This window comes from Pseudophryne corroboree, chromosome 6 (genome assembly GCF_028390025.1).
Source record: "Pseudophryne corroboree isolate aPseCor3 chromosome 6, aPseCor3.hap2, whole genome shotgun sequence".
Taxonomy (NCBI): Eukaryota; Metazoa; Chordata; class Amphibia; order Anura; family Myobatrachidae; genus Pseudophryne; species Pseudophryne corroboree.
The window spans coordinates 811435300-811447577 of NC_086449.1; the positions used below are offsets into that span (position 1 = coordinate 811435300).

Consider the following 12278-nt stretch of genomic DNA (forward strand, 5'->3'; position numbering starts at 1 on the left):
GTCTGTTGTGTTTTATTTTGTTCCTTGAGCAAGTTCCGACGTTGCGTCTGCGAATGTCTCATCACAGAGGTAGAAAGCGCAGAGGCATTGAGGGATCTCCTAATTAGAGTAGCTCTCATCTCTTTCACATTATACAAATAGGACGCCTTCCTGGGATTACTCAGCCGCCAGTGACAGTTCCGGTACGCTGTGATGGATAGAGTCTATAGAATTACATAGAAAACCATCTCCTGATTTCCATACGCGATGAAAACAAGATCCTCCTAATGTTTGTGTCAGCGGTCGGCATTGAGGATTAATAGATTGATATTACATTACATTAAACTACATCTGTTTATTTAAACTCTACATAACATGCTGGTTCTATCTGAAGGCGGCAATGCTGTAAAGTTGCTGGATATGTAGCATGTAGCCGTATACACGTTGGGGTTAGTTTCACATTTGAAAGATGTCGCTGGAAGCTCCGTGCGTGCAAAAGTTTCATAACTTTCTGAAAAGTGTCAGAAATGCTCATTTCCACTTTTTCTGAGAAGTTGCCGTAGGAAAACTCTATTAGGGAAATGCATTTTGTTTTCTCTAGCAGTAAATGTAGAAAATGAGCTGAAATCTGAAATAGCCGCAATTCCCAATTCCTGTCTTTAGTGTCCATTAATACATGTCTGGAATCCTTCCTCTAGAAGTACCTCTGGAAGTTCCCAAAGGGGAAGTCCAACTCTTAAATGCATACGCATAGGGGAAAATTGGGCGCACCATGGGTACTACAATGCCCATCATTGGTGGTCATTCCGAGTTGATCGCTAGCTGCATTCGTTCGCTGTGCAGTGCTGAGGCAAAAAAACGGCACTTCTGCGCATGCGTATGCGGCGCACTGCGCATGCGCAAAGTAATATTACAACGAACGATGTAGTTTCACACAAGGTCTAACGAAGCTTTTCAGTCGCACTGCTGGCCGCAGAGTGATTGATATGAAGTGTCAACTGACCGTTTTCCGGGAGTGTTTGAAAAAACGCAGGCGTGCTAGGAAAAGCGCAAGCGTGGCTGGCCGAACGCACGGCGTGTTTGTGACGTCAAAACAGGAACTGAACAGTCTGAAGTGATCGCAAGCGCTGAGTAGGTATTGAGCTACTCTAAAACTGCATGAAAAAAATATGCCGCCGCTCTGCGATCCTTTCGTTCGCACTTCTGCTAAGCTAAAATACACTCCCAGTGGGAGACGGCATAGCATTTGCACGGCTGCTAAAAACTGCTAGCTAGCGAACAACTCGGAATGACCACCATTGTTCAGATATATTCATTTACCGAGCCAATAGACTAAAAGGGGGATATTCAATTGTTTGAAACGTCAGTTGGGTGTCTGTTTTTTTCCTATCTAATAGGAAAAAACAGACACCCAACCGACTTCTCAAACATTTGAATTCCCCCCAAAGAGTCTGTAAGAATAATATGAGACGTGCAGAAAAAGAAAACTATGGCCCAGATTTATCAAGCCTTGGAGAGTGATTAACTGCACGGTGATAAAGTACCAACCAATCAGCTCCCAACTGTAATTTTTAAATACACATCCCTATAACATGGCAGTTAGGAGCTGATTGACTGGTACTTTATCTCCGTGAAATGTATCTCTCTCCTAAGCTTGATAAATCCGGGACAACTATTGTACAGTTGGTCAGTACTGACAGATTCAGGGACATTTCCAGGGACCAAAGTTAGTAGAGCCATGTCCGTAACACCTCGGAGACTGCCTCAGGCACTCAGGGTCAGTTTAGAGCTTTTATTTAAATATTTATTATATAACTTCCTGCAGCAGGGCCGTTCAACGTGCAGCCATCCAGTTGCTGTTGGACTACATATCCCAGCATGCCCTGCCACAGTTTTGCTATTAGGGCATGCTAAAAGTGACAGTCTAGCAGTTGTGCAGTGACAGCAGCAGCAGGCCCCGCCCCCTCCCTTCACAGCTATGTATTAATCTAAGGCCGGCTACACATCACAACGATGTGTAGGCCGCTGATCCGGCAGGCTGCAGGACCCTGCATTGTCACTTGCCGCTGCATGGGGGAGACGGGGGATGCATGATTGGCAAGCTGTTGGCATTTGGGAGCAAAAGCATAGCGGTGACAAGCAGCCCTCCAGGAAACTGGGTGTGTCGCCCTCATTTTCTGGGCGTGCTGAACCAGCGACTGCATCTTCGGACGCTGGGTCACTGGCCCAGGCAGCATGATTTTGCATCATTTAGCCCCACCCCTCATGCGGGCACGGAAACCACACCGCTATATTTGTGTGTATACTGTAGGTTGTGCGACCAGTCTGTTATTGTAGTTCTAGCTTATTGATACTCAGCGCTATTATCCTTCACGTAGGACGTGTCAGGCGCGCTCGCTTACATTGTAGAGTTTTGGAGCCGGGGACACAGGGAAACAATGGGACCCGTATAAGCCCACAATACACTGGCCTATTATAGGATTATTATTTCTTGTGTGATACAGCTGTGCTACATTGCGACATTCGCCGGATGTGTGCACTTGTGTATCACGGTTACAGACCGCAGCGCATTGTTTCATTTTCCTTTTTGTCTGATGTGTCTAACTAATCCCATGTGACTGCTGGGGCTCATTAGGCCCCGGGATAGATCATTCTTCTAAGTGGGTGAAATGTTAGATTGCAAACAGGACATGAATTGGCCTCAGTGGAATTTCACTGCTTGTAATGACCCGTGGATTGTTACCACTAGCACTGGTGATCTATAGCTAGAGGTCCGGCGCATTGTCTCACCAGCGCTAATTAGGGTCAGACTTCAGTAACGTATCCCATACGGTCTGTACAGAGGAACAGAGAATGTGTTACACATCAGCACCCCCTTACTTCCTCAGCGCAAACAACTACAGCTACAGCAGTATACAAAGAGGAACAAAGACAATTTCACCTTAAAATACACATAGAAAAAGAAAAGCTTGCAAAAAATACAATAGCAGCAGCCTCTACACTACTTACACACTGGGACAGGACTCAGGAGGACTCTGTGTGTCTTTCTCTAGACCCAAATGCTCTCATTATATAATAGGTTACGCAGAACCAAAACACCCAGGTGGGGGAGGAGGAGAAGGTAGGATAACTGGGTCACTTACAGCTCTCTCTCCCCTCTTATCTCTTCTCTGGTCGAGAATCTCCATCAGTAGCTCATGAAACATTATACTCCTGTGTCTCTGCCTACACTCTTCAGCTTGCATTCTGGCTGCCTGGTTCTGCTGCTGCACAAGAGGGAGAGCTAGTGATGTCAGTGTGCTCTGGCTGAGGGGCCCCCTGACAGAGGGGGGCCTGGGGTATAGTATACCCTGCATCCCCCCTTTAATCTGGCTATGCCACACCTACATGCCCCACCAACTCACTAACATGCTTTCAGCCCACCAACAATCCCCCGCTGCACACCAACATGCGCTCCCTGCTCATCAATGTGCCTCCTGCACACCAACATGCTCTATCAGCACATAAACACTCCCCCTCTGCACACTAACATGTCCCCCAGCACACTAACATGCTCCCTCAGCACACTAACATGTCCCCAGCACACTAACATGCTCCCCAAGCACACTAACATGTCCCCCAGCACACTAACATACTCCCTCAGCAACTAACATGTACCCCAGCACATTAACATGCTCCCCCAGCACACTAACATATCCCCCAAAACACACTAACATGCTGCTCCAGCACATTAACATGTTCCCAAGCACACTAACATGCTCCCCAGCACACTAACATGTACCCAAGCAAACTAACATGCTCCCCCAGCAGACTAATATGCTCCCCATCACACTAACATGTTCCCCAGCACACTAACATACTCCCCCAGCACACTAACATGCTCCCACAGCACACTAACATACTCCCCCAGCACACTAACATGCTCCCACAGCACACTAATATGTCCCCAAGCACACTAACATGCCACTCCAGCACACTAACATGTCCCCCAGCACACTAACATGCTCCCCCAGCACATTAACATGTCCCCCTACACACTAACATACCACTCCAGCACACTAACACGTCCCCGAGCACACTAACATGCTCCCCCAGTACACTAACATGTCCCCCAGCACACTAATATGCTCCCCAGCACACTAACATGTTCCCCAGCACACTAACATACTCCCCCAGCACACTAACATGCTCCCACAGCACACTAACATACTCCCCCAGCACACTAACATGCTCCCACAGCACACTAATATGTCCCCAAGCACACTAACATGCCACTCCAGCACACTAACATGTCCCCCAGCACACTAACATGCTCCCCCAGCACATTAACATGTCCCCCTACACACTAACATGCCACTCCAGCACACTAACACGTCCCCGAGCACACTAACATGCTCCCCCAGTACACTAACATATCCCAAGTACACTAACATGCTTCCCAGAACACTAACATGTACCCAAGAACACTAACATGCTCCCCCAGCACAATAACATGCTCCCCAGCACACTAACATGTTCCCCAGCACACTAACATACTCCCCCAGCACACTAACATACTCCCCCAACACTAACATGCTCCCCCAGCACACTAACATGTCCCCCTACACACTAACATGCCACTCCAGCACACTAACACGTCCCCGAGCACACTAACATGCTCCCCCAGCACACTAACATGTCCCAAGTACACTAACATGCTTCCCAGCACACTAACATGTACCCAAGAACACTAACATGCTCCCCCAGCACAATAACATGCTCCCCAGCACACTAACATGCTCCCCAGCACACTAACATGCTCCCCAGTGCACTAACATGTTCCCCAGCACACTAACATGTTCCCCAGCACACTAACATACTCCCCCAGGACACTAACATGTCCCCCAACACACTAACATGTCCCCCAACACACTAACATGTCCCCCAGCACACTGATAATGTCGATTTTATCTTAAAACATAAAGCTATACCTTAAACACACCTTAAATACATTTTAAACCTTTAGCCGCTGCGGCCGCTATACTTAATACACACGCTCTGTATTTTATACACTGTTTGCGTACGGAGTCCTGTATCACTGTACAGACTTAGCGTACAAACGCCGCGCTGGGGGTACAAAGTACACACAGCGCGCACACACTTTAAACCTTATACAGCAATGCGATGCGTTACTAATACACTCTTAAACCTTAGCAGGAAAAGGAAGACACAACACCGATTTGTAGTTAATCACTGGGTTCCGACACCACAGAGTAATATTTCTGAAAGCGGGTTAACAATACAAATTATGCACTACAATACAACAGAGTAAATGGCTACAGTCAATGTACATACGTGAGAATATTCGCATGCGCCTCCTGGTCCGGTCCTCCGCTATCAGGTTGAGAACGTTGAGAGTCTTGTGCCCGGCCAGGCTGCAACAGGCTTTTTATACAATACTTCCAAAAGCAATACAATGGATACTGTAATCCCTTTGTCCATTGGACACAGGAATGTACCTTTACAGTACAGGAGAGGTCATAGGTTGATTTGAAAAGGTGGGCGATGTCTTTCTCAACTGCTCTTGTGGGTGGTCTCCTCTGGATTCCCGCCGCATACATAATATACAGTAAATACAGTTTATATCTATATTCTGCTTCTGCACCTAACTATCCGCAGGAACATGCGATCTTCCGCAAACCAACACCGGAATGTTACCCTTAAAATACCCTACAGCTGGATACCAAACACCACCTTATAACCTTAGTCTGTCCCCTCTTATCCTGTAAAGGCGAATCCCTTTGTTCTGGAATCATTTAAACTGTTGATACTTTCTGATGTGGTGCAGGGGGACTATGTGTACAATGTGCACTATTTGGATTGAATATGTAATGTTTTGATAGCTCTCCATGCGTTCACAAACTCCGCCGTAAATACCCATACCATGCGCAGGACCGCGGGAGCGACCATACGCAAATTGCGGATATGTGCACGCACGGCGGAACAAGTGCACGCGCAGCGGGCATGTGTGTGCAGTTTATACGTGCTGTGTGTTCTTCAATATTTTACGACTTTGACAACACTAACGTGTCCCCCAGCACACTAACATGCTCCCACAGCACACTAATGTGTCCCCAAGCACACTGACATGCCACTCCAGCACACTAACATGGCTCCCAGCATACTAACATGCTCCCACAGCACACCCTTTATAACAACAGGCCCCAACTGTGCACCAGCATGCCATTGTAGCACACCAATATGCCAACGAGCACAACATGCACCCTCTGCACGCCAAGTTGCCCCCTTGCACACCAACATTCCCCCCATCAGGTTAGTCTCTACATTACACTTATAGCGCCATCAGTGGCTGGGGTGCCCGAAAAAGCGTGACTGTCCTGACCAAAGTCAGATGGTTGGTGGGGTGTGGGTGTATGCCTCGGGAGGTTACAGTACAGCAGTTCTACACTTCCATGTATATGTCTCCATATAAGCCATCACAGATCCTCCATAGACCATGCAGACAGCTCGTTATCGTCACAGCACCTGTCCCACTTTGTACACATCATTATTACCAGTCCCCGGACTATGGTATTAAAATCCTAGCTTTCCTGAGAGCTGACCGGGAAAGGGATAGAAGCAGTAATGACTTGGTGCAGCGTCCTGGCTCGTGTCTGAGGGATGAGAGTGGAGACATCTCCTGGTGCTCCGGACAGTAAATCTTACAGCATGGAGGAATGTAACATAACACAGAGTAATGAGATATGATGTCATCATGGGCATGCGGCTCGTACTAGCAAAGTGTTCATTATTATTTCCCCCACTATGTAACTAGTTTACTTACTGGACACGTCATCCCAACACGAAGCCTCAGATTTAGGGAGGACGGGCAGATTTGGCCTGGAGGCAGCAGATGTCTGATAGTGGAGTCATTTTGTAGACATCGCAGTCCATGGTGAAGCTGCAGGGGTATTCTCCTGCATGATTACTTGAATGGCCTATCGGTGCCCAGCAAGCAGCCACATCGTCACATAGAATCTCTATGCAATGATGGTCCTCAGGGTGCACACTGAAACGCGTAAGCTGCATCAGTGTTGGTGCCGTACAATAGCCCAAGCTAGGGCAGGGGTTCTGTATTCTTCCAGGATTTCCATGAAGCGAATAAGTGTTCCTCTGACTGTTTAAAAGAAATCAAAATTATTCCGCAACTAAAATGTTCTGCTGAATCTCTCACTTTCCTCTCCTAATGCCATCATAGGTAGCAATAGGCGAAATGCGCCAGCTGGAGTAAATGCATACCAGACAGTGAGTTTTTAATAAAAAAATATATAAAATAAGTTAATTTGTTGCAGTTTCTTTGTGTAACATTTACCACGTGAGCTGACATTTCGCATAACATAATCTTTGCTTTCTCTCTATTTCTCATAGCTGACGACCCCGAATTTTCCAGTGGTGGTGAAGTTGGGACACGCTCATGCAGGAATGGGCAAGGTAAGACATGTCCGGGCTATATAAGTACAGAGCAGAGGCGTGATGTTTTGCAGAACGCAGGTCTCGCATCTGTAGGAACGGCGCACCCTCGCCCCTGATAGATGCGTAATTATTAGTTGTGTCAGCACACCAGGCCTCGTGCTGCTGTCACACCTTTCTATGCTGAAATGCAGGACTATTGCTCCTAAGTGTGCATTGTATGATGGACATTTTACGGTTGACTAGACTCAGCGGAGGCAGCGGTGGAGCCTAGCAACCAGTGACATCACTGAGGTAAAATGTAGCTGGTTTCTAGTGCAATAGGTCACTGACAAAATGGCCGCTTCCTCTCTGTCTAGGCGACCGGTTCACTGTAAAGGATACAGGGCGAGATGTACTAGTGTACATCGCCGCCCAGCGCCACGATGCTGATCGCATTTGTACTTACATATGCGATCAGCATTGCGGAGGACAGCTCTTCCAATAAGAGCTGTCCTCCACGATGCGCAGCGGCAGCCTGACTTCCGGGATTCGGCCCCGGGAGTCAGTCTGCGCATGCGCAGGGTGACGGTGGCGGGCGCAAGGCATGCTGGGAGGGATCCGAGCGGATCCCTCACACATAGAGCCGGCCCTAACCAATATGATGCCCTAGGCAAGATTTTGGCTGGTGCCCCCTAGCACCACTGCTGGTTCCGCCTCTGACCTTGCACCTCTTTCCCAAGTGTTTGTACCCCCTATATTTTAAATAGGAACAGTTCGCACATTTGGCGCACAGCCCAAAATGGTGTGTGTTTTTACTGGCAAGGGGCATGGCCACACAATAGTAACCCCAATTCCAATTATGCCACAGTACTGCAACTTTATTCACATTTGATCATGCGATAGTGTCCATAATTCATATTACATCCCACAGTAGTATAACTTTACCTTATAAATGTTACTCCTCACAGTAGAGCCCCTTATTCACATACATCACACTGAATTGCTCCTTATTCACATTACACCACACCCTATTGCTCTTTATTCACATTAGACGACACAGTAGTGCCCTTTCTATACACAATGCCACATAGTAGAGCACCTTATACACATAATGCCACACAGTAATGCCCCTTACACATATGAGACACATTATTAATGTCCTGATAAACATAATGCACCTTACACATTATGACAACCTTTATTAATGCCCTTTTACACATAATGTCCCCTACACATTTGCTGCACATCATTAGTGCCCCTATACACATAATGATATACATACAGTAGTACCGTGTTACACATATGCCGCACATTATTAATGCCCTTATACACATAATGACACACATAGTGCCCCTTACACATTTGTTGCACATTATTAGTGCCCCTATACATATAATGACACACATACAGTAGTACCCTGTTACACATATGCCGCACATTATTAATGCCCTTATACACATAATGACACACATAGTGCACCTTACACATATGTTGCACATTATTGATGCATTTTTACATGACGCACATAATGCTCCTTACACATATTCTGAACACTACTGCACAACCAACCAGGGACGGATCTAGATTTTTCTTTAGGGGGGGCGGTTTACTGTTTAATCTTGACTCCTCCCTCTACAGTCCCAACTCCTCCCATCTGCAATCCTAACTCCTCCTCTCTCAATTCTGACTGAACTTTCTGAGTGAGACTGAGATAGAGCTTTGTGATTGTTCTATGTACATGTGACTGTGCTATGGGGTAATTGTATTTATTAACCCTAGTACCCACACACCAGCAAGTGAGGGGCAAATGTTCTGTAACCCTTGCTCTCCTGGCTCCTCTGTGCTGCTGTGGTATAGGCTGCAGCACATCATTCTGCCTCAGGCTCTCCCAGGAGAGCTCTCTTCTGCTCAAAAGTGGGCGTGGCTATGACTGTTAGGGGGGGCGGTCGCCCCCTTCGCCCCCCCCCTAGATCCGGCCCTGCAACCAACCCACTCACATGCACACAGCAATCACACTGCCACTAACACTGTGACCTCTGCCTCTGCTTGGATACAGATGTGTCCTCATAAATCTTGCCTCAATGCTAACGTCGGGCACATTTTTTTATAAAAATGCATCTTATTTGCATTGCTATGTGGCTAGGATGTACAAGCAGCTTCTGCTGATTAAACTGATATGCAGCATGCCTATATACTGTGTGAGACTGACTGTATCTGCATATGAAATGCTACACACAGAATATAGGCATGCCGCATATCATTTTAATCAGCAGAAGATGCTGATGCCCCTAGGCATATCAAATGCCCTAGGCAATTTCATAGTTTGCCTATGCCTATGGGCGGCTCTGCTCACACAGCGCTGCGGGGAGAAGCCCATAGGCTTCTATGGGGTATCACCAGCATAAGCTGGTGAACCCCTCCGCAGCGCTGACACGGGGGTTAGTACATTAGGAAAATGCGGTAAACGGGAGTTTACCGCATTTTCCGTTTAATACATCCCACCCTAAGGTGTGGAGAAGTGAGCCAGTGGAGAAGATTCCCATGGCAACCAATCAGCATTTATAATTTGCATACTATACAATTGTACGGAGCAGCTGATTGGTTGCCATGGGCAACTTCTCCACAGGTTCACTTCTCCACTCTTTTCACAGCTTCAGCTTCATGAATAGACCCCGTAGATTATTAAGGGGTCTATTTACTAAGCCCTGGATGGAGATAAAGTGGACGGAGATAAAGTTCCAGCCAATCAGCTCCTAACTGCCATATCACATGCTGTGTATGAAAAATGACAGTTAGGAGCTGATTGGCTGGTACTTTATCTCTGCCTACTTTATCTCCACCCAAGGCTTAGTAAATAGACCCTTAAGTTTATTATTGTAGAATTCAACAGACATCGGATCCTGATAGAGACTGGAAGGGACGGCTCTGCGGTGTAACACTGGGGGGGGTTAAAAAGAGACTGCAATGCATATTGGGGGTCATTCCGAGTTGTTCGCTCGTTATTTTTTTCTCGCAACAGAGCAATTAGTCGCTAATGCGCAATGTCCGCAGTGCGACTGCGCCAAGTAAATTTGCTATGCAGTTAGGTATTTTACTCACGACATTACGAGGTTTTTTCTTCGTTCTGGTGATCGTAATGTGATTGACAGGAAGTGGGTGTTTCTGGGCGGAAACTGGCCGTTTTATGGGTGTGTGTGAAAAAACGCTACCGTTTCTGGGAAAAACGCGGGAGTGGCTGGAGAAACGGGGGAGTGTCTGGGCGAACGCTGGGTGTGTTTGTGACGTCAAACCAGGAACGACAAGCACTGAACTGATCGCAGATGCCGAGTAAGTCTAGAGCTACTCAGAAACTGCTAAGAAGTGTCTATTCGCAAATCTGCTAATCTTTCGTTCGCAATTTTGATAAGCTAAGATTCACTCCCAGTAGGCGGCGGCTTAGCGTGTGCAAAGCTGCTAAAAGCAGCTTGCGAGCGAACAACTCGGAATGACCCCCATTAATGTGTGAAACTACTACTGAAACGTAATAGTCCGGTTCTGTATTTGATCACATGCAGCTGGCATCTTCCTGCCTGGTAATGATTCATAACATATAGCAGAACATAACTTTATTTATATCAGCGATTCAGCGCAGCTCCGGAATGTTTCTAATCTCCTCAGAACAGGTTGCCAGTGGTCCTGTTGCAGGTTTATTTCTGCAGATGTGTTTGCATAGAAAAGGGCCTCATTCATGTTTGTAAGTAAAGCAAAAACAAAAAAAGCAAGTCACCTTGTATCTGGAACAAACCATGTTGCAATGCAAGGGGAGCAAATACATTTATATTGTTTCTGTGCAGGGTCAATACTGTCTGCTTTTGCATGTAGCCCACAGATGTTTATTTTTACACTTAGATTTCTGTTTGAACACACCACACCTAACGCTGTCTGCACATGTTACATCTGCCCCACCTGCTTGCTTTTTTGCTTTCTTGCAAATCAGAATCAGGGCCTAAGGGGGTAATTCTGTGTTGATCGCAGCCACAGGTGTGCGCAGAGACTGACTGGCGGGTGCCGCTCCGGACTTCCCCCCCTCCACGGCATTATAGTGTTCTCTCACATCCCCTGTCCTGGATATAGACTGCTCACCTGGGCAGCCCAGGTGAGCGGACCAGGTGAGCAGTCTATATCCAGGACAGGGAAGGTCAGAGAACACTATAATGCCGTGGAGGGGAGGACGTCCGGAGCGGCACCCGCCAGTCAGTCTCTGCGCACGCCTATGATCGCAGCAGCAAGTTTGTTAGCAATTGGGCAAAACCATGTGCACTGCAGGGGGGGGGGGGCAGATATAACATGTGCAGAGAGAGTTAGATTTGGGTGGGTTTTGTTTCTGTGCAGGGTAAATACTGGCTGCTTTATTTTTACACTGCAATTTATATTTCAGTTTGAACACACCACACCCAAATCTAACTCTCTCTGCACATGTTATATCTGCCCCTCCTGCAGTGCACATGGTTTTGCCCAACTGTTAACAAATTTGATGCTGCAATCAACTCAGAATTAGGCCCTTAAGGACATAGCTTAGCGGGGTTGCAAAAGTTTACATAGCCAGATGGACTTGGTGCATTTGGTTGTATAGACTCAATCATGCGCCTCCTGGTAATTATTAGTTATTATCGCTGCTTACTGCGGCAATGGGAAATTAAGGATCACCGGAATTTGCCAAGTTTCACATCCAGGGACAGGGGCTTCTATAGTAAATAAAACAAAAAACTAACAATAGTCCTGGTACTGTATGTGGAAAGTCGTTTTATAGTGGATATAGGGCCTAATTCAAGACTGATGGCAAAAGCAACATTTTCCTCTAATGGGCAAAACCATGTGCACTGCAGGTG

General features: G+C 46.9%; 1 protein-coding gene across 3 annotated transcripts in view; it reads left to right on the forward strand.

The window, feature by feature from the left end:
* Window positions 1-12278, forward strand: part of SYN3 (synapsin III) — a 346396-nt gene that overhangs the window by 262187 nt on the left and 71931 nt on the right. For all 3 annotated transcript variants that reach the window (XM_063929040.1, XM_063929038.1, XM_063929039.1), the window contains exon 7: window positions 7387-7449. In XM_063929040.1, coding sequence (XP_063785110.1) covers window positions 7387-7449 — 63 coding nt within the window. The remainder of the gene's footprint in view (window positions 1-7386; window positions 7450-12278) is intronic.